The sequence below is a fragment of the Sus scrofa genome, chromosome 18, assembly GCF_054392235.1.
Source record: "Sus scrofa isolate SSC_HxYL_T2T_F1_AM1 chromosome 18, Sscrofa_HxYL_maternal_Yorkshire_Landrace_v2.0, whole genome shotgun sequence".
NCBI classification, from domain to species: domain Eukaryota; kingdom Metazoa; phylum Chordata; class Mammalia; order Artiodactyla; family Suidae; genus Sus; species Sus scrofa.
In genome coordinates this window covers 38,377,078-38,401,074 of record NC_139400.1, presented here as the reverse complement: position 1 = coordinate 38,401,074, position 23,997 = coordinate 38,377,078, and the positions used below count along the sequence as shown (strand labels likewise).

The window sequence follows — 23,997 nt, the reverse complement described above, 5'->3', positions numbered from 1 at the left end:
GGGGGTATTAGAAAACACATTACAGAGTGAGCCATTAATGCCATTTGCTTTTTTTATCGTCCTCCTGCTAACCCTTCTTTAAACCATTTTGTAGCTTATTCATGGGGACACCCCAGGAAACAATACAAAGACATGACATTTTAATAAGCTAGACAAAAAAACACAGTTAATGCTGAAACTGTCACCTGTAAAAAAGTGTAAATAATCTTTACCTGTGGATTATATCAATTCATGATAGTATTTACCACATGTGCATGGGTATTTAAGAGTTAACTATACCACATGCAAATTAATTCTTCATTCTTCTTAATGTCCTTTGAAGCAAATCATGTGATCTGTGTTTTATTTAAGTAGTTGATGTCTACATGGAGACTCATTTGGTAAAATTAATGGAGCAAACAATAAGGTCAGGCAAAAAATAAATAAATAAATCTTAAAGTTGGTTTTTGAAAAGCTGAAGTGTTAATAAAACTTTGAGGCCACAGCTCTGATACACACTCTAGGTGATTAGAGACTTCTGCAAGCATATGGGATCTTGGGTTTTTATTAGAATATTAACCTTCTTGAGTGATAGTGAATTTTTTATTCTAAATAATATATCAATTTTTGGGTGTTACACCCTTACTGCAGACTTCTATCTCATTGATGGCATTCCACCTTGCATTCTTATCTCCTCACTCTAATAAGAAAAATGAGTATCTGTCAGAATTTGAATAGAAGACCCTCCAGGAGTTTCTGCCATTCCTTTTCATGTATTGGCACAGATACTGAAGTCAGTGGGCACCCAGAGTCCAGAATGACTCAGTGCCCAGTTAAGTCACATCTTCAGTGTCCTGTATAGGGCTCTTATAACAGGGAAATGAAACCAAGGGGCTCAGCTACTCTTAAAGTCATTAAAACTCTTTTGATTTTTTTTTAATATAATAGTGAATGTGGTAAGTGATTCTAGGATCCTGGATACATTCCAGCCTGCTAATTATCTATTTTTTCTAACCAAAATGATCCAGGCAGCTTCATTTGCATTGAATGACTTGCTGAGCAGTGTTGACTTCAACCCTAAAAGCCTTGGAAAAGAGGTTTCTTGCACTTCACCTTAGACCTAGGCTATTGTGGAATGGGTGAAATGTGTCTACCTTCTATCCTTCAAATATATTCTCTAGTTTTTCAGCAAGAGGACAGAAAAATATCTTACAAATGCATACTAATCTAGGATTAAAGACTTGTTTTAACTATTCCCGATGTTCACTGATGGAGATGGTTAATTTATTAGTGATGTAACTATAAAACAAAAAAATGAAATTATGAATTCAGGCTAAAGTCTGACTTCAGTTGTTTGATTTGGGTAAATCACCAAAATATTCATCAATCAGAGGACATGAAGATGATTAAGTGATATTTCAAAATGGTGTTCTGGGTAAAAGGCATGAGTTAAGGTCTGTTTTGAGTTATAAGGCATTCTTTTCTAGACCTGATTTTATGAAAGTTAAATTTGCTAAGTTGTCATCTCAAAATATATGGCTTATTCATGATTTGCTAGAATTTGTGTCCATATACCAGAAAATATAAATCAGTGTGATACTAAATTTTCTGGTGATATTTTAAATTTAAAATCCGATTAACACCTTTTTGCATCTAGCAACCAGACTACTAACTAAACTATAGGTGAGGTGCTACTCAGGAAATGGGAAAAATGCAAAGATTAAATTGGTCTTTTAGCGCTGAGTGAATCAATAGTATTTAGTGCTAATGCACTAAACAGATTACGAGCTCTATGCAGTGGCAGTCAATAGCAAAACGAATATCTCTAAAAATTATCTTGACAATAAAATGTGCAATATTTTCCAATTATTTTAAGCTAATTACATTACAGGCTTGTTCTTTCATCTTATTAGTTTAAGCCAAGTGCTCGAGACCTAACCATTTTATTTAGTGCATAAAATAACCAAAAACTTGTAATCGTTGTTTTCAACAAGAGACAGAGGAAAAGATTTATTTATACAACTAAGATTCAACAGGAAATTCAACAGATCATTTACTGAGTGTCTAACCCTGCTGGTATTACAATGGTGAGTGAGATTGGCTTGGTTCTTGTCTTTACAAAGCAAACTTACTATGGGAGGAGATAACAGTAAGTAGTCATACCCGCAAACAATTACATCATGATATTTTATGAAATACAGTATGGGGAAAATAGATACCTACAAATGCAAATGAGGAGGAATATCTAAATTTGGTAGTGTAGTCAGAAAAGACCACCCTAGGGAGGTGAAAGCTAACTTTTTCATGAAGCTAAAAGTTAATTAGAGAAAGCTTAGAATTTTAGAAGAAGCAATTATGTCGTTAATACATGGTCAAATACATAGCTAATATTTAACAAACTAATAGTCATCACCTATATCATAATCTTGAGGTCTTAACTATATACTGTGGCATTAAGCAGCTTTTTAAAGTGGGTTCTGACTATGAGTACCTATTACTTTAAACTTAGATAAAGGTATCACAAGAAGTAAAACTGTTGGAGAATTTAACTTTTTAAAAATTCACTCTTTTAAAAAAGTTTTCAGTGTTTTCAAACTTTCTCTTTTTTCTTTGTCTTTGTCTGTCTCTTAATTTCTAAATGAATTGTTACTTTTCATTAAGTGATTCTTCATATGAAGAAGATAATGTGTACATTCCTAGAAGCCAAGGACATAATTTAGGTATCTTTCCCTCTCACGCCTCTCATAGCCTATCATCGTAATCAGCTTCTTTGAAAATGAATTTCTTATATCAAAGTTGTTTCTTCTCTCCTTCTTTCTTCTTTGGCCAACACTTGGGATCCTACTCATCATAATTCTTGGGGATAGAAGGGACTGTTCTTTTACCAACAAGTTCTATGACAAAAAAAAAAAGTCATGTAATTCTGAAAACACACAAAAGAAGCTCTTTTGAAGCTATCAAAATTGTAAAAGTTGATGGAAATCAAGGGAATGTGATGCTGAGGCTCATTTCTGCACCTGTGAATTATCCTCCACACAGCTGCACCCATTTTAGACCGTTTCCTTCTCATGAGAATCGTGTGGCCTAGAGGGGTAAGTGAAGGACAGGTTCTCCCAGGACTCACAAGGACATCGTGAGCACCTACTGGACATAAAGGAGCATACGCTCTACTTGGTGCTGCCTTTATGCTGTCCTAATGCTCTCTAGCTTTTAGGAAAATTTTGCCTTTCTCTTTTGTTTTAATCATGTTTATCTGTATCTATTAATCCTTCAAATATCTAAATGAGTGTAACGTCTTAGGCACTTTGTCATGCTTTTTTGTACTTAAGCATATGCTTTGCAGATCATAGACAATGGTGTTGATTTTGACAAAAAAAAAAAATTCTCTTCCAAAAAGATGTATACAGTAAACAGAACTCATCTGTTTTGCTGCATTGTTTGGACAAAAGTCCTTGATAAAAATCTACAAATAAATTGTTATAACTGGATCACAAAAAGCATTGTTCTTTTCATCTCCACAAGCCACAAAGATTTGAAATGCAGATGCAAAAAATATGTATAAAGAATAGAAAGAAATTCTCACCTTTTCTATATTCATTTTGTTCACTTTTGTTTGGCCAAGAAAGAAGTAGAGTTTACCAAGGGAGAACATGAGGGAATAGGAGGCATTTAAACTTCAGGGCTTATTCCTGTGCCTACAAGTCAGAAAGGTCACTGACTTGCCCCTTCCTGAAGGCTATAATTATAGGCAGAAGACTGTTTATTTTCCAGTAAAGTGACCAGAACCTTGAATGTAATTGTTTATAAGAGTACAGTGTGAGTAGAGGTTATACAAAACCTCAGAAAAGATAATAGGGAGATGAGATTATTTTTCTTCATATATTCACTAATATGAGAAGTTCCAAGACTTGGAAATGTTCTAAAGTGCAGTAACAGAGGTGAATGTGAGGTCAAGTTAGATGATCCTGATACTTAAGGAACTGAATTAAATTAATAAAGAAGAGGAATTTACAATAGAGTATAACATACCTGATTATTCACTAAATATAAATTTATTGTGGCTCAAATGTCATGGTAAACAAGAATCAGTAACTATATTAGAGTAATTGAGAAGCATTTCTAATTTGAAAAACACAAGTTTTATTGGGTTTATCTAGAGCTGATGTGGGGAAAAAAGGGGGGCAGGGTTTCATACTCTCAACTAAATTCATTCTCATTTCAGAAGAGTTATAGGAAAAGTATTGATTCCAAGTAAAATTGAGCAAAGTGCAAGATCACTTCTGTTACTGGCCCAATATTAAGGATATTAGACAGTATTTGCAAAATGATGAGTAGTATGTAAATGGTGGTATAACAATAGTAGATATTACTTGTAATTAACTTTGAAAGGTCAAAATACAGGGTTTTGACATATATAAAGAGGACTGAAATATGCACCTGCTTTAAAAACTGATATCATATTACGGTAAATCGTGACAATTATGGTATTTTCCGCTTAGATACATTTTTAGAATCAAATGCTTGTAAAAAAAATACCAGCAATTTCAGGTAGTTCCTGTCGTGGTGCAGTGGTTAACGAATCCGACTAGGAACCATGAGGTTGCGGGCTCGATCCCTGGCCTTGCTCGGTGGGTTAAGGATCCAGTGTTGCCATGAGCTGTGGTGTGGGTTGCAGACGCGGTTTGGATCCCAAGTTACTGTGGCTCTGGCATAGGCCAGTGGCTACAGCTCCGATTGGACCCCTGGCCTGGGGACCTCTATATGCCTCAAGAGCGGCTCAAGAAAAGGCAAAAAGACCAAAAAAAAAAGCACCTTCAATTTCAGATTTTGAAGCAAACAGTGCTTTTCATGATTCTGACTGTGTTGTTGATGGTGCAGTAATTGCCCCCATGCCTCCTCTCCTGTCTTCGTTGGCTTTTAGTGTATTTTGCACAGGAAAACATATTCACCACAGCACTGAAAATTTGAAGTTCACCTTTTGTGATACAGTTATAGATCCTAGAAAAACGCATACCAGGACTTTACTACACCTAAAACAAGAAAGTTCTTTATTAAAAAAAAAAAAAACCTCCAAATTGTTATAGGATCTAGGGTAGCCATGGTGTAAACTGTATGATATTGAGTATCTTTTGACCCTAGTGATAAGATAACAATCCAGTTGAATGCAGATGAACTCATGAAAAAAGAAGGATTATTAAATATTTGGAAAGTAAACACCTAAATTTTCATAAGTAAATATTAATTTAGTATTTGTGTGAGCTTTAGATATTAAAGCTTTCCCTGCACCCTCTGGGCCCTCAGAACCAGCTGTTATAACTCCTAATGCCTTATTTAATACTCTATATGCTGAGGATTCAAGAACTAGTTAAGTAATAGTCAAATTTTCTATTTTCTCTGCCAGTGTATAATAAAATCTCTGTTCCATTGAGTGGCTAGACAATTACTTTAATAATTATGTTGACATAGCTTCATTTTACCTTTTTTGCTACTAGCAAGGCTTTCTAAATTCCAGGTGAATCACATGTTAAACTGAACTATTGTTTGTTTAATGCTCTGTTTCCTTCGAAACTTACTCTTGTCTATCAACCTCATCTCAGTTCCCCAGTGGCTCAGGAAACCCTCATTTGGGATTGAGTAATAGTTTACACAACCTCTCTAATTCATTAACCCATGTTGACATTCTCATTCTGTGTACTAGCCTTATTTAAGACTTCTTAAGTACCATAACCAGGTTTGGGTGCAAATAATACCACCTATTTAATCAAGAAACAATATTTCCAAAGAAATCTCACCTATTTCAACCTTCTTCATTCAATTAAGTCTGCTTCTCCTGTGCCTTCTCCAGAAGAAAACCTGGTCTCATTCATAGTAAGTAGGAACTTTAAAAATCTTTCATTTCTTTTCTTCTCTGTATACACAAAGCAGAAACAGAAAATTGTATATTATCATTCCATACAGGTTTTGTTTTATTAGTGTGTTGCAAATGTACCAGTAAGATAAAACTAGATTTCCCTGGCTCCATCCTCATCCCCAAGCAATCTGTTTGTTTCCAGACTGCTGCTGGAGTAAGGAAGGAATCTTTCTCGAAAGCAAACCTGTTTATGTAATTGCATCCCTTGAAATAATTTGAGGGCTCCCTGATGGGTTGGGAATAAAATCCACATTGTTTAGTATGATATTCAAGGGGTTTCTTACCTTGGCTTTAGCTATTTCCTAGTCCTCCTTCACATTCAGTGGTATTCTGGCAAATGTTTAACTAAGGGGTCAGGGAAAGTAGAAGCCCCTGATTTGTAATGTTTACAGATCTCTGTGGTGTAAATACCTCTACCAAACCAACTGCAAGCAATGAAGGTGAAGTCTCTGAACAAAAATCAAGATGAAATGTTCACACTTGGCTCCTAAGCTAGTATGAGATAGCTCAAACACACCACTAAGACCTTACCCTACTCAGCTTTCCTTTTTTTTATCATTTTCTCTTTTGCTACCCTCTTAGCAGTTTTAAATTATACAATACAGAGTTATCAACTGTGCTCACCATGTTATAATTAGCTCCTCAGACCTCATTTATCTTTTAATTGAAAGTTTGTACCCTTTTACCAATCTCTCCCTATTTCCCTCACCCACACCCAGCCCCTGGCAGCCACTTTTCTGTTTCTATTAATCTCCCTTTTTAAAATAAGAGTCCATGTATAAGTGATATCATGCAGTATCTGTTTTTCTCTGTCTGGCTTATTCAGCTTAGCATCATACCCTCCAGGTCATCCATATTGTCGCAAATGGCAAGATTCCATTCTTTTCAAGAATGAATAATATTGAATAATATTCCATTGTGTGTGTGTGTGTATATATATATAAACCACATCTTCTTGACCCATTCAACCATTGATGAACATTTACTTTGTCTCCTTGTCTTTGCTTTGTGAATGGTTCTTTAGTGAACATAGAAGTACAAGTATCTCTTAGAGATAATGGTTTTGTTTTGTTTCCTTTGGACTGCTGAGGTGGGACTGCTGGTTCATATGGTAGTTCTTTTTTTAATTTCTTGGGGAAACTTCATACTGTTTATTGGCTGTGTCAATTTTCATTCCCACCAAAGGTGTGCAAGGGTTCCTTTTTTCATATTCTCACAAGCATTTGTATCCCTTGTCTTTTTTCTTTTCTTTTTTTTTAATTTATTTTTTTCCACTCTACAGCATGGGAATCAAGTTACACATACACGTATACATAATTTTTCCTCCCATTGTTGTGTTGCGATGTAAGTATCTAGACATAAGTTCTCAATGCTACACAGCAGGATCTCATTGTAAATCCATTCCAAGAGCAATAGTTTGCATCTGTTAACCCCAAGCTCCCAATCCCTCCCACTCCCTCCCTCTCCGCCCCCCCCCCCAGGCAGCCACAAGTCTATTCTCCAAGTCTATGATTTTCTTTTCTGTGGAAATGTTCATTTCTGCTATATATTAGATTCCAGTTATGTGATATCACATGGTATTTGTCTTTCTCTTTCTGACTTACTTCACTCAGTATGAGAGTCTCTAGTTCCATCCATGTTGCTTCAAATGGCATTCTTTTGTTCTTTTTTATGGCTGAGTAGTATTCCATTGTGTATATATACCACATCTTCCTAATCCAATCATCTGTCGATGGACATTTGAGTTGTTTCCATGTGTTGGCTATTGTGAATAGTGCTGCAATGAACATGTGGATGCGTGTGTCTTTTTTTTTTTTTTTTTTGTCTTTTTTTTTTTGCCTTTTCTAGGGCCACTCCTGTGGCATATGGAGGTTCCCAGGCTAGGGGTCTAATCAGAGCTGTAGCTGCCAGCCTATGCCAGAGCCACAGCAATGCCAGATCTGAGCCGCATCTGCAACCTACACCACAGCTCACGGCAACACTGGATCCCTAACCCACTGAGCGAGGCCAGAGATTGAACCTGCAGCCTCATGGTTCCCAGTCAGATTCGTTAACCACTAAGCTGCGACGGGAACTCCTTCATGTGTCTTTTTTAAGGAAAGTTTTGTCTGGATATATGCCCAAGAGTGGGTCATATGGTAGTTCTATGTATAGATTTCTAAGGTACTCCATACTGTTCTCCATAGTGGCTGTACCAGCTTACATTCCCACCAACAGTGCAGGAGGGTTCCCTTTTCTCTACACCCCCTCCAGCACTTGTTATTTGTGGACTTATTAATGATGGCCATTCTTACTGGAGTGAGGTGGTATCTCGTGGTAGTTTTGATTGCATTTCTCTAATAATCAGGGATGTTGAGCATTTTTTCATGTGTTTGTTGGCCTTCTGTATGTCTTCCTTGGAAAACTATCTATTCAGGTCTTTTGCCCATCCTTGTCTTTTTCATAGTAGCCATCCTAACAGGTGTTAGATGATACCTGATTATGATTTTGAATTTCATTTCCTTGATGGTTAATGATGTTGAGAAATTTTTTATGTTCCTGTTGGCCATTTGTATGTCTTTTTTTGAAAAATGTCTATTCAGGTTCTTTGCCTATTTTTCAACTTTTTATTTGGTTTTGCTGTTGAGTTATATGAGCTCCTTACTGTGTTTTGGATATTAAACCCTTATTGGATATGTGTCACCCTATCATCCATATGGTTCCCAGATCCATTAGTCTTTCTTACAACCCTGCCTTAAGATATATGATTTCCTCTCCTCAAATTCCCTTTAACACTCATTTTGTCAGGTTAACACTTTCTCCCTATTTTTTACAATTCTACTAAGGCATTTCCTTCCCAAGAAAATCTTCTCTTGCTTTCCCCTAACTCCCCATTCTGGAAAAGCTGCCTTTCCTGTGTATTCCAGTAGCACCCTTTGCTTATCTCTACCTTATCTTTCACCATACTTCATGGTACTATGTTTACTGATCCCTTATTAGCCCCTTGAAGATAAGTACTATACCTTTTATCTCCACATTTCCAGTACCTAACAAAATATCTTGAACAAAATATTCATTTATCAAATGTGCAATTAGTTATGACAAAGCCTCATATTTCAAATAATGTATTAAAATGCTGATTAGTAAAAATAATTTCTTATCAAACAGTTTTTCATTCTTTCCCCAAAATCTCTAAAAACTAATTTATAGAATTAGAGAGTTTCCAAGAGTTAAAGAGCACTTAAAATTTTCTGGAAAGTTCCACTGGGCAAAATTTTCTGGGCAAGTTCCTATGCCCTCTCTGTGACACACACACACACACACACACACACACACACACTCCTCCACCCATCAGTTTGGGATGAAGATGGATTAAAGAACAAAAGTTTAACAATTAAAGAAGAAAAGATGAAGATAAGGAAGGTGAATAGACAGAAATTCCTGAGCTTTGTACATAATCAAAATTGGGAAAATACAATTAAAGCCATTAAAAAGAATAAGACATTAAAAATAAAATAAAATAAATAATCCATAGAAGAGAAAAAAAAGAGAAAGAGTAACCTCTGTGTTCCTTCAGGCTTTCTCAAGCCTTTCAGCAGAACTTCTCCTTTGAATGGGTGATACAGTCTGTATGAGGGACTTTAGCAACACCTCTGGTGCACATTGCTCAAGCCATGGTGCCAGAAGAAGTGCCCTCCAGTGAAGTTTGCTTTTGGAATCCATAGATTTCACTATTGACCATCAATCTACCACTTCAAGTAATATACAAGCTAAAGAAAAGAAGTTAAGTGTGAGGGAATTCCCATTGTAGCTCAGTGGTAACAAACCTGACTAGTATCCAAGAGGATGCAGGTTCAATCCCTGGCCTCTCTCAGTGGGTTAAGGATCCGGCATTGCTGTGAGGCTGTGGTGTAGGCCAGCAGGTACAGCTCCGACTTGACCCCTAGCCAGGGAACCTCCATGTGCCATGGGTGCGGCCCTAAAAAAAGACAAAAAAAAAAAAGTGTGAAAGTCTTTTTGAATATCACGCTTACTGTGGCCACAGGATTAGACTCCAGTGGCACCACTTCATAGGCACTAAGTACATGCTTGGTACAGAGAGAAACTTTCTTGAGCTTGACCTTGATGGAGCGCAATAAGAATAGAAGAGAGTTTGGTAAAGGCCTCAGGGACCTTGGCCAGTGAGAAGAGTGGTCCACAGGTTGAGGTTTCTGATAGACAGTTCTGGGCAGGAACAAGTAAAGAAGTAGACTTACTGCATAATGGTGAGATGGAAAGAAGGGAAAGAGGTGATGACAGTGATGGCAGGCTATAACAGTCACAAGTTTAAACAACATATTGGGGCGCAATTGAAGGAGTCTGTTTCACCTCTCCTAGCCCTCCACCATGACATTCATCAGCCGGTTACTATTGAGCATGACACTGTTAGACATATAAACAGACCATGGCTCTTACACGGTACAGGAGGAACTGCTTTTCTTTTATTGGTTAGTGCAGAGTGACTGGTGTTCTGTCTTTTGAGTGTCTCTTATTCTTCTATGAGTAAGTACGTTAAATTTTTGTTAACTAAATAAAGAAAAGCAGAAATCTTCCATCCACTAAGCATTAAAATCTGCCTCACTTGGAACAACTTTCATTATGAATCACTCTGTCACTCCTGGCTGTGATTGAAGGGCAACATGAAGGCTGCTAACCAATACCACATGGACTTAGTCTGTTTTAGATCTGATTCACCTTAGGAAATGATGATAAAGAAGCAAACATTTTAGCATTTGGAATTCCAGTGCCCTAAGCATTGTAGAATTCTGAGTCCTTTGAATCCTGGGGATAGCTCAAGAGGACAGTGGACATCTGTTTATTCCATTTGTATATAAATGCATTTGTACACGTGTGTATGTGAATTCATACCCACATACACATAAAATATATTCTGCTCCAAGTATTTATCTCTTCCCTCTTTACTGATCCATCTTCTGTTAAGACCTGACTCAGATTTGGCCTCTGCCATGAGCCTTCTCCAGCAGTTTAAGCCCATTCTGATCTCATCCTTATCTAATATTATAGCATTTACTACCTGTACTGATGCTTTCAGAACTTATCTATCAATGGTGTTCTTTGTACTTTGCATTATTAGTTAGCTGTTTTGTGTATCTTGTCTCCCTTTGTGTACAGTGCCTTCAAAGGACACTGAGGAAACAGACTGGGCTATAGGTAGAAGCATTTGCTAGGGCTGGCAAACTATGATCTGTTTTTTCTACACCTAGCAAGTTAAGAATTATTTTTAGGTGTTTCTGTTGTGGCTCAGTGGGTTAAGACCCAACATTGTCTCCATGAGGATTACCATGAGCAGATGAGGCTCGAATCGAGTGTTGCCATGGCTGTGATAGGCCTCAGCTGCAGCTCCAGTAAGACCCCTGGCTTGGGAATTTCCATATGCTGCAGATGCAGCTGTAAAATGAAAAAGAAAAGAATTGTTTTTACGTTTTTAAAGGGTTAAAAAAATAAAACCCAGACTAAACTAAAATATGCTACAGGGACCCGATGGTGCTCAAAGCCAAAAATTTTGCTCCCTTGCGCTTTACCACAAAGGGATGCCAACCCCTGCTGTAGAGAATAATGAAAAACAATAGAGGACAGATAAGAAATCTGACCTAATTATCTATAAATAATTCTGTTCAACAGGTGTGGATGTTTCCATTTTACAGGCTTCTTAATCTAAATAATTAGAATTTTGGACTTTGTCTTTATAGGCATTAGGAGGACTCACCAGACCAGCCACCACCACCAGTAATAATAATAATGTTATTAAGCATTTGCTTCTATATCCCTCCAGCATCCAGAACAGTATCATGGTATGGTTTTGTATTAGTTTTCTAGAGCTGCCATAACAAATGACCACAATCTTGGTGGCTTAAAACAACAAAAATTCATTTTCACACAGTTCTGGAAGCCAAAAGTCCAAAATCAAGATGTTGGTCAAGGTCATGCTCCCTCTTAAGGTTCTAGGGAAAAACATTTCCTTCCCTCTTAAGTTCTGGTAGTCTGGGCATTCCTTAGACTGTAGCAGCATAACTCCAATCTCTGCCTTTGTCTTCACATGGCCATATTCCCTGTGTATCTCTCTGTGTCCTCTCCTTTCTTGGGAAGACACCAGTCAATGAACTTAGAACTCACATTAAATTAGAACCATTTCATCTCAAGATTCTTAACTAATTACTTGAAAAGAGGCCTATTCCGGGAGTTCCCATTGTGGCACAGCGGAAACGTATCTGACCAGGAACCATGAGGTTGCGGATTTGATCCCTGGCCTCACTCAGTGGGTTAAGGATCCAGTGTTGCCGTGAGCTGTGGTGTAGGTCGCAGACGCTGCTCGGATCTGGCATTGCTGTGGCTGTGGTGTAGGTCGACAGCTGTAGCTCCAATGTGACCCGTGGCCTGGGAACCTCCATATGCCGTGGATGCAGCCCTAAAGAGCCAAAAAAAAGAAAAAGAAAGAAAAGGAAAAGAGGTCCATTTCTAAATAAGGTCACATTTTGAGGTTCCAGTTGGATATGACTTTAGGGGGAACTCTAGTCACCCTACTGCAATTCTCAATAAGTGTTTCTGAATGACTGAATGAAGAAATTGACCATTTAATATATTGCGAGTACTACCTCGGAAAAATTCTGTTAGATAGGTGTGTGTTTTTCCATTTTATAAATAAGGAACTGAGGCTTGGAGATCTAAGTATCCCAAGTTCACACAAACAGTAGGGCAGGGTCATCCCTAAACCCATGTTCTTCTCCACTAGGCTTGTGTGATTACCACTGCACATGATTAACAAGGGGACTTGAGGAAGGAGTTTATGGAATCAAGCAAATAAGATGGTAGGAGGCTAAGTACAAGATTTCCTTTAATTCAATAGAAAAACTTATAAGAATTGATAGGTGGACATAAACAATAAAGGAAAAAGAAGAGTCAAAGATGGCTAAGACCTCAGATTTAGGGAAAGAGTGGATATTAATGCTGTATAGAAATAGGAAGCTAGAAAAGAGTCAGTTTGGAGAAAAAAGTGATGAATTTCAGTGTCATCAATGGCACATTCAAACTTGGCCTAAAGTCAGTTGCAGAGACTAGTCTGGCCTCAGAAGAGAGAATGCGGCTGGGTGTCTGAAGTTAGGTCATCACCACGAGGCAGATCCATCACCTCGTGAATCACCAGTGTTGAGCCAGCAGCTCACTGGCCATATGCCTGGTTATACTGTGTTCATGACTGTCTCAGGCACTACATACAGCCCAGGAAGGGGCCTTTTCTTCCTTCCTAGAGATGATCAACCCTTCTCTAACTGCTCCCCCATTTTGCTCCCCTGCTAAAACTCCATCCGAGGTCTCAGGTTGTTGAAGCCATGAGGCAAGATAACTTCATCAGGGGAAGTTTGTGGCAGCAGAAATACTGAGGACACATCTTTTAAACCACTCTTTTTAACTGAGCCCAACATTAGGCATCCTCTTTATAGCACACAATGTAGCATATTCTTAAGAGTTCAACCGCATAACCCTAATAGTCTGGCCGTGCATTAAAGACCCCAAAGGGAAGGGGCTGCTGTACCAGAGATTGACTTTTCTGCATTTTACAGAGAATCCAGGCTTCAGTGTTGACATATTAGTATGAACTGAGAGAAGTCATCTGAAAGAAACATAAGCAGACACCAAAGTTCACAGCTCTGTACCTCTGCCTGTGGTGAGCTCTATACCACCCACCTTCCAGTCCCTCATAATAAAGGGAAGAGAGCACACAAAGGAAATTTTAGGAAATAAATGATGTAGAATTCCTGAAATTAAAGCAGTTGTGTTTTTAGCCAACTGTATGAAAAGCCCCAGGCAAGGAGAGACTTTCCTTTGGAAATATGTATGGACATTATTGCATGTCCATAGAATCTGTACAAGGTGTAATTATGAATAAAGTTAATATTAAGTTGCTTCTGAGTCATGGGCAAGGAGGGAAGAGAACTTGTATAAGTGAACTGGCAAAGGTCTTACAAAGATAGTACATTTTTAAAAATCTATCTCTAAGACTGATTTAAATTATCTATAGATGAGCTAAATTTGGCCTAAAGACCAATTAGAAGAATCACTATTTCAAATATATCACATCCTTAATTATACTGAATTAAATGTAATTGCATATTCACTGCATGCATCATAATGTTAATTAGGGGAAACATTTTGAATCAAATACATTAAGGTATAAGCACTTTAGTTTTCTTTTTATGAAAAAAAAAAAAAGCAGTATATGTCTGAGTCAGGTTAAAAAAACCTGGCAAGTACTCATGTAAAGGTAAAGAAAGACTAAAGAATTGTTTCAAGGCTTATGAAGTGTGGAGTAATTCCTATTATTTAACCCTATAACAGTATAAACCTTTAACAGGTTTTAAAAAACACCGAAACAGAATGTTTACCAATGGTTCTCAGAGTTGATGTCACACAATTATTTTAGAAGAGAATAAATCTTGAAATGTTAAATGCTTTTTTCAAAACTTCTTACTGAAGAGGCATATGTGTCCAGAATTTATTCATGTTTTAGAGTAGCCTTTGGTGGTTGGGGGAGATTACTCATAGCATCTTAAACATCGTGAGCAATCATTTGTTCTGACAGTGGCCTGGTGGCAGTTGTGTGATTCCAAGCCCAAAGGAAGCTTTGAAATCCACCCATAGACGTAGGCATGGTAGAGCTGGAAGAGAACTTGGAAATCAGTTTTGTCAACTTCTCCCTTTATAGTCAAGGAACAAATAGCCTAGTTCATGGGTAAAGACCTAGGGCCAGATAACCTAGGTGTAGTTCTGGCCCTGCCACTGTTGGTCATCTAACTTTTCAGTGCCTTAGTTTCTTCGGTGGATCGTTATGAGGATTCAGTGAAGTAATATTTAGAAAGTGTTCATAACAGTGTCTGACACATTGTACACACTATAAACAAAAGTTTGTTAAATGAGTGAAGTAAAATTCAGACCCAGAGAGATCAAGTGATTTGCCTAAATTCATGAGACTCATCAGATCCTTGCTGGGGTAGAACCAGTCCTGCGCTGTAGGCATGCTCATTTTTCTTTCCTCCCAGGTCCTTAGATTATCCCTAGAGTGTGGATTACCCTCAGAAATACTGTAGGAGCTTACAAATAAGTAGTGTGGTGCAGTATAAGGAACCCAGGATTTGAAATCAACAACTTGATTCTTACTGACAGCCCTTGAAATCTCAATTTCTTCATCTATAGAAATAGGATAATCATAACAAAACCAACTCACATCTGATCCTTGCTGACAGGATCAGATGAGATAATGGACTTTGAAAACTGTACTCCACCATAAAGATCTTAGTGAACATCATTATCGTGAGCTCCTGTGAGCTGAGAAAAGCCAGGTTTCTCAAACCTGCTTAGGACATCAAGAAGTTGGGGTTGGGAGAGTGCTTAATAGACTCTCTCCACTTTCTCACTTTCCATTTATTCATTGTTTTCTTTTAAATTTTATAATGATATATTCATATATATAAAAGAATAGTGTACTATATATATGTATGTATTGTGTGTGTATGGGGAAAAAAATACTAATTTTCTACCACAGACTTTAGAAGAGAGCCAGGCAGATAAAATGAGAGACATGAAAGCCAGTGAGGAACTCCTAGCCTGTGGCAGAGGTACAGGGGTGGCTGGAGGGCTGCAAAGGAGAGATACTGCAGAAAGAGTTTAGTCAGACTAAGCAACTGCTGGATGTGAGAGATTCTAGAGAAAGAGGAGTTGGTGATGATTGAAAGTCAAGGTTACCAGAATAGAAAAACTATAATGTTTGTTAACCAAAATAGGTGACAAAGAGGTAGATTTGAGAGTCACACTGATTAGGACAGCCCAAAATGCTAGTAGTTATCTCTATGCCATGGTCCAGAAAATAATGATTAATTCCAACCTTTCTCTCAGGAAAGGAATCAAAGGTAAATCTACATTTCCTACTTGGAAGAGTTGTGGGTTCACATGTTAAATGATAACTTTTGTTAAGTGATTCCAACTCTCTGAGAGTTACAACTTCCCTGACTTTCAGTTTCTTACACACAAAATGAGAGGCTGGAGTAAGATGGTCTCTAAGGCCCTTTCCATTTCTGTAATTGTGCAATTCTTGGAACTTTGCCCAGAGTAGTAAGCAGTAGCAAAAGCAATTCATGAGCCTGAGAATCAGAGAGAATTAAATTTGAATGCCTGTTCCAGTATGAACTTGTGGCTGCCACTCTTGGCTGCCCTGGGTCTCCTTCTCCTGAAACTCAGTGTGGTGAAACCTCACAGGGCTTGTACATGAAAATGCCCAACTCAGTGCCTAGAGAATGTAGGTACAGGGTAAAGATTTCCTCCCTCCTTTCCTTCCTCCTTCTTCCTCCTTTTGTTAATAAAGGGAAAGCATTAGTCTGTCTCCTTAAATGGTACTGGGGTGAAACTTTCTCTGTAGACTCTTCTACAGTGCCCCCCCAAAACAGGTGTTGTACTAGAGAACAGCTTTCAACCACCTATGTTCAGTTTTACCCCAAAGCACAAGACTTCCTGGCTTTAAGAGAAGCATGAGTGGGTGCTTCTGTTGTGGCTCAGCAAAAATGAATTTCACTAGCATCCATGAGGATGCAGGTTCAATCCCTGGCCTCGATCAGTTAAGGATCCAGTGTTGCTGTGAGCCGTGGTATAGATCGCAGATGCAGTTCAGATCCCACGTTGCTGTGGCCATGGTGTAGCCCTGCAGCTATAGATCTGATGTGATCCCTAGCCTGGGAACCTCCATATGCCAAAGGGTTGGCCCGAAAAAGCAAAAAAAAAAAAAAAAAAAAAAGAGAGAGAGAGAGAGAGAAACATGAGTGGCAAGGAGACTCCTGGCAGGGGTCTACAGTTGTTCTCCAGCTGGATCCAATCCCACCCCAAATGTCACACCCAGGAACTGTGTGTAAAGTGGTGAGAATAAGTCACTCTATCTTCCCTGCACAAATGAGCAACAAATACTTTCACTCATTATGTGTAAGGGACACAGTGAATCAGATGGTTGTTTCATTGTATTTACACAGTGCTTTATCTTTGCAATGCTGAGAGCTTAAATCAAGGCTTCCTAAAATAGTTAAATTCTACTATTCAAGCTTAAAGACAACATGCGGCTCTGTAAGCCAGTTCCTACCACCCTGACCCCAGGTGTCAAATTTATCAGGATTCTCAGAGGGAAGAGACAAGGAGTAGTCCCCTCTCCTGAAGTGAACACTGACTGGAATGTTACTTTATCCTAGAAACTAGTGCCTCTACCCCTCTCCTGGTGATCTCAGCTGTGGAGAAAAGGAAAAAGTTTGGGTCCCTGTCTTATGAAATTTGAATGTCAGTTGAACCTGACAAGATGTTTGATTTGGGGCTCCGAATTGCACAATTGTTCAAGATCAAGGAGTTCCGTAGATCCTATTTCAACATTGTTCAGTGTTTCTAAACTTTGGAATTTATTTAGGAGGGAAATAGAGACTTAACTAAATCCTGTCAGTCCTTAAGGAAGTACCATTTAGAGACCTTACTATTTCCTCAAAGAGAAGCCTTGAAGTATGCAGTATTTACATAACTGATGCAGAGTTCTACATTTATTAAGCCTTGCAGGTGAGAAAACAGACACATAGAAGCTAAAGGTCTAGTCCTGTTGCTCTTTCTCCATTTAGAAAAGATCAGCAAGTTCCTGCAGGTTTCCATGCACTCTGAAATGCATCTCACCTCCATTCTCCAGCTCCTCCATTCAGCAAGGCAGACCACAAAGCAAGCTGGGTAGGCAGATGGGCTTTATCCCTGGGTTATTTTGCAAATGCATTGATATTTCAGCAGTCTGTGGTTAAATACCTACTGTGTGCTAGGCATGATACACAGTGGGGATAAAAGATGAATGAGACAATTTCTGGCCTCTTCTTGATAGTAGGCTGCTACTAGTTTATAGCTTACCTGTCTTCTCCGTATGTGGCAAACTGTTTTATATCCTGATGAATTCATCATATCTCCACCAGCACTGAACCCCAGGTCAAATCTCAGGCTTTAAAGTTCCCAGAAAGCCACCTAGATATAGAAAAAAAGGGAGTTTCTGTTGTAGCTCAGCGGTAATGAATCTGACTAGTATCCATGAGGACTCACGTTCGATCTCTGGCCTTGCTCAGTGGATTAAGGGTCCGGTGTTGCTGTAAGCTGTGGTGTAGGTCACAGACATAGCTCAGATCCTGCGTTGCTGTGGCTGTGGTGTGGGCCAGCAGCTACAGCTAGCCTGGGAACTTCCATATGCTGCAGGTGCAGACCTAAAAAGACCGGGAAAAAAAAAAAAAAAGGTAAAAATAAGCAAGAAACAAAATCACAGCAGCTGACTCTGAAGAGCAGCCACCACTATAATGGAACACTTGAGAAGGCCTTTGATTTAAAACTGGCCTTTTCTCATTTAAGAAGCTTCCCTAGTTCTGTCTCTCTCTGTGAAATGGATGATTGATCACCAATGGAAATTTAATTACCAGTTAATTGGTTACTATTGAATTGATGGTACATCTCAGTTATCTACTACTCCTCAAAGCAATCTATAGCACTTTAGCAAAGAAAAGCTTCTAATTAAATAGTGAAATAGCACTCATTAATATATCAAAAAATGTCTGGAACTAGAACATATATTATGTCAGTGGGTTTAGCATCTCAGAGACTATCTGTTAGCTAACATCTCACCATTTAAAATGAAGAAGTAATTGTTGCTATATAAAACAGCTTTTTAAGTAACATTTAACCATAAAAGTTAATAGATATAAGAACTTTGCATTCTATCTGACAGAAGTTTGACATTAAGGAGTAAAGTTATTTTACATAAGGATAACAATTTTTTTATTTCAGTTTGTTCTTAAATACTAAGTTGGTTTGAAATATACGCTAATGACTTTCTGACTATTACAAATATAGGAGGACAATAATAGAAAATCTCAAATCTTCAAGTCATTTTCCTGGATTTTTAACTACACACAAAGATGTGTAAAAATGAGCTTCTGTCTTTTTCTTCCAAGTTAGACTTGTTTTCCTTATACATCTTCTTGCCCCTACCCCCATTATCTGCCCCAAACTTTCCAATTTGCAATTATCTTGTGAGGAGCTGCTCACTCCATTTGTCCCTCATAAACTCTTAAACTACCCCCATTCCAAAAAAAAAAAAAAAGAGCTTTAATAATATTGGTTCATATCTTCACATTCATTCTGTATCTACCCATAATTAATTTACAAAGTGATTTGGTTTCCACTTAGGTCATGTTGAGCCTGAGGTCTTTGAGAGATCTGAGTACAGATTTCATAGGCCATTTGATAAATGCACAGTCAGCTCAGAGAAGCAAAGTAGCCTGGAGGTACAAATGTGTGTGTCAACTAAATAGTAATAGACATCACAGAAAAAAACTGAGATGTATTTGGGAGAGAGGATAAAGAGTGAGCAGAAGAACAGCCCTAGGATGGAACCTTGAGAACCCTAATATTGATGGGCAAGCATGGATGGTCCTTCAAAGGCGACAGAAGTTACAGTCTGAGAAGCAGTAGAAGGAGAACCAGGAGACTGAAATGCCAAGATGAAGGGAGGAATCCACAGTGCTTAATTGTCATGTATTAGTGAACAATATTTTTTAAATCTTTTCATTTGAAGTTAAAGCTAAAAGATAAATACTTCATTGGGTGGTAATTGTCTTTTTGTAACCTGGTTATTAAGGCATTTGATGTACAACACTTACATTTTTTAAGCTCTTCACCATAATGAGGACAAATACTCTGTGTTCTCTGTGTACTGGGTTCTATTGTAAGAGATTTCTATAAGTTAGCTTATTTAATCTTTACAATAGCTCTGTAAGGCAGGTACATTTCTGTAATTCTCTCAACTTTACAAATAGGGGAACTAAACAGCGATAACATGAATTTCACAAACACAGAGAGATTAGAGAAATTACATAAAACAAATAACCATTAGGGCCCAGGATTTGATCCAGGCACCTGGGTCTGGGGTCCATGCACTGCTGCCTTCTCATGGGCTATCTGTCAAGCATTACTCCCTGCCACCCCAGGGCACACAAATGCACAATGACACAAATTTTAAAATATAATGTCCCAGTGTGAGTCTAACATTTATGATTATTCTAGCTGCAATTCATTTCATTGGGCTTGCCTGCTAGAAGCATTACTTTTATATCCAGGGCTGAGACATTCATAGTTTTGTTTTTCTTTTACTGACACCAGCTAAGTTCCATTTTTATGTACGTACATATCAAACCACGGTACAAACTGTAATGGTAAGATTTGCCCCTGGAGTTAGAGTCCACATGTACACAACAGCACCTATCAATACTGGAGCCATTTAGGTCACTAGAATTGTTTCTGCCTCTCTGGGGCTATTTGTCTATTTGCATGATTCTCCTTGCTATCCCCTTCCAAGCTCTGAAAAGACACACCAAAAAGTTTCTTAACATCTTGCTCATATCTGGATTCACATTAATTCTATGATCATATTTTATTCCAGACACTTTTGAGAAATTCATCAGGCTGTGAAGTGCGCAGTGATGAATATCGAACAGAGTTTACCACAGCTTTGCAGCGAATTGACTTATTCATGGGCCAGTTCAACCAAGTCCTCTTAACATCCATATCCACCTTCATTAAAGGAGACCTCACCATCGCTAACCTCGGGACGTCAGAGGGTCGATTCATGCAGGTACATACTTTCTGAGAATGGCTGGGTCTGCTTTGTCCAGTGTTACACAGTTAATTTGCTTGTTTTTGCAGTGAGGGGTTTGCAAATACTGTCAAGTGAAAATCACAGTAGAAGCTAGACACACAGACTGAAAGCAAAACGATGAAGTCTGATCCACTTTTTATGAAGTGCATGGCCTATTTTTGTTAAATTCTCAAAGCATTCAGTTTAAATGTGGTTGCTTTAGTTTTCTTGCCTGGAATGGTTTGGTGGTGGGTTTTTTTTTTTTTTTTTTTTTTTTGGTCTTTTTTTTTTTTTCCTATTCATGATTTCTATCACATGATTGGAAAAATAAAATGAAACAATTAAAGCACTTCCAGGCGATGTTTTCCTATTTCAAGGGAAGCCACAGATCAAAGGAAAGCTATTGTGTGAACTGTGCGTCTCCATGAGAAGAAACATTCACATCATTGAGAAATATTGGCAGGAGTTAGGAAGGGACGTTATCATCAAAATCCCATTGTAACTCCAGCTCTCCTGATTCTGCAAAATGATGGGGTCAGACACAAAGAAGTGCAAACACTGGGGGGGAAAAGATCTGGATTTTGTTAAGAAATGCTTTTAATGGATAGCAACAGTATTTCCATACAATGAAAGTTCACATTTCAAATTTGCAGTTAAAGTGCTTCCTAGATACAGGAACCCTGGCACTTTGCAGAAATTAAAATCCTCTTGTATTGAGTCTGTTTTACTGCTTTAATAGTTATTGGTAGTGCTTTCAAAATGAGTTCATTAATAGATTCTTGGTTAATGCATAATGACAGTGGTAGCTATGGAAATGTTGACTTTCTACAAAGACTAGAAATTTCTTTTAAAGAGAATGTTTATTTCTTAATCATCTAACATAATTAACATCCTTGTCAGACAATGACTTCTAGTAAACATTAGGATGATGATGCTTTCCTATGACTTCTTCATCGCACATTCTCTACCTGTATTCTTTAACAAAACATATTTTTTAAAATAACTGCTGTCTTTATAGGAGTCAGATGCTGATCATTGCAATATTTTTTTTTGTACTAGTGGACCTGGTAGAATTTTTTTCAAAGTCATAAAACATGCAAATAAAGCATTCTCACCTCAAAATGAATCACATAGATCCTGTCGTCTAGATGGTCCCACACTTAGTTTCCCCTCCTCCCACTGCTTCACACTTAACTACTCTTTTTCTCCCCTTTCCCTCTCTACCAGCCCAGTGTTGTTATTTACACACTTCAGACCATTTAATTCTGTCCTCAACTTCTCGGAATGTGCAGGAGAGATGCCCTGCACACAAGCAGGCTAACATATTTGAAATACAGTCATATCTATTATCCTTGTAAAACATGTCATATAATGTGGTGTTTACATTTGTTTTAGTTTACATTGGTATTATTCTATAGAATTCAAAAAAAATATGAAGTTGAGAGAAGTGAGCATCTATTGCATTCATACTCTGTTCACTGTATTGCTTTGCTTCCCTTTATCTTTTTTCTGCTTTTCTTTTTTTCTTAATTGTCTATTACTTTGCCAATCCAGTTTCATATTAATAAGCTTTTTATAGTCACTTTAGTTCTGACACTTTTTTAAATCGTAAGGTTTCTGGACTATTTCCAGATTTTAAAGTTCTAATAAAATTTCATTTTTAGATAAATTGCTTTAATAACTGAGTAAATTCTGCTGTGTGACAGATTGCACAACCCAAATGATATGTTAACAATATACATCAGTTTCATTATAATAGAAATGCTGTAGTAAATGTTTTATTCCTGTCTCCTAGCATTTTCAAAACATATACCTGTGCATCCATAACACCAAAGATGAAAATAAATATATAAGTAGATATTTATTTTATGAAAAGCACTGATATCCCTAAATTTTTTTAAAACCAAGTGGCTCATAATTCATCAACTATATATCAGGAACGTAATAATTTTGCTTTACTAGGCAGATAAGTCAAAGGAAACAGTGACACAGAACCTGACTCTGAGGAGCTAAAATTTGCATATGGGAGACAAAAACATGTACCTGATACCAAGAGTTGAGGAGACAAAGACATAAAAGACAAAGAGCTACTGAGAACCATGGAGGGAGAATCTATTTCTCTGACACTTGCCCAAGAGAATTCCATTCAGTACAATTTTATGTAAATAAACCCAAACCATTTGAAGGATCAAAGAATGAACATCACTGAAATCCAGTTTGTTTATAGCAAATAATGCTGGAGGCAGACTTAGGAGTGCAGCAGAAACTTGGGGACCATCCAGCTTAATCTATCTGAGCAGTAACCTACCAAGTTTTGTAAATGTTTTGACTGCACTGAAGTGCTAAATCTGTGGCCAAGCCTAAGTTTCCACAACCCAGGTTTTAATAATGCTGTGAAGTTTCTGTTACAAAATAGAATGGACATAATTTTTTTTTTCCCAAAGACAGCTGCCATACTTGAAAAGGAACAGAAAAATGATTTTACTTCCTTCCTACCCTGAAGCCTAAAGGCAAAATTACTTTGCAAATGTTTTCTCCCAAGAGTTTGCAGCTGTTTCTGCCTCTCCTATTGTGCTTATATTCAGCTCTGGCTGGGAATACAAGCTTCAGCCCCAGCTGTTGGGTGCAAAGTGAATCAGGTATTTCACAGTGGTTATTTGATTAGAAAGAATTATATTGTTTAGCTAACAATATTATATGTATGGAAGAGAAGACATTTTTGACATGTTTCTAACATTTAAACGTGTAACATCCCATACGGGTGCAGCTCTGAGTAAATACACTGATGGGTACATGTATTCAAGTCTATCTGTAGAGCCATGTCAATAAAGACATAGATTCGAAAAACAGTTTTTATTTATGTGATCACTCTCTTGGGGTGCTTTGAAGTAAAATAATATGGTAAGCAGTGTTTTAAATAGTATAAATAAATAGTAAGAATGCTTCTTCTTACAAAATTTGGAGGGGGAGGGGATGTAGAGGAGAGTAAGGCTGGGGAACATGGACTCAGTGTGCAGGACTACTTGGGAGGGGGAAGCAGGATACTCATGAAGATCACAGGACTAATCACAGGGATTGCCTACATCTCCCCTCTGAGCTCCTCGTCTAATCTACATCCAAAAACAATACTTGCTTGATTTTTTTTTTACAGCACTTATATAAGGCCTTTAATCTCTAGATGCAAGGCATTGCTATTAAAATATTTGTGCATGACTGTCAGGCCAGGGAGAGTGAGTAGGTGGGGGTGGAATGGGGGTTGGGAGGCACTTTCAAGATTTGTCTTAAACTCAGCTCTACAGTCATGGAGCAGCTACCTTGTCTATTTACACTGGCCATTGCCTGAGTGCTATCACAGATATCATTAACTTCTTTGGCATCATCCTTGCTCTTCTCCCAT

At 37.8% G+C, this 23,997-nt stretch overlaps 1 protein-coding gene and 1 long non-coding RNA gene across 5 annotated transcripts in view; one reads left to right on the top strand and one right to left on the bottom strand.

Moving 5' to 3' along the window:
• The window catches only part of MET (MET proto-oncogene, receptor tyrosine kinase), a 115,219-nt gene that overhangs the window by 35,680 nt on the left and 55,542 nt on the right, over window positions 1–23,997 (top strand). For 3 of the 4 annotated variants that reach the window (XR_014833220.1, XM_021078532.2, NM_001038008.1), the window contains 1 exon segment: window positions 20,406–20,597. Coding sequence is in view for 3 of the 4 variants with exons in the window: in XM_021078532.2 (XP_020934191.1) it covers window positions 20,406–20,597 (192 nt within the window). In the remaining variant the exon portion in view is untranslated. 4 annotated transcript variants of the gene reach the window in all.
• On the bottom strand, window positions 1,909–6,233 carry LOC146394987 (uncharacterized). Its single transcript, XR_014834448.1, has 2 exons — window positions 6,175–6,233; window positions 1,909–5,887 (listed from the first exon to the last, which is right to left on the bottom strand). It is a non-coding gene; the product is annotated as an uncharacterized LOC146394987 (long non-coding RNA).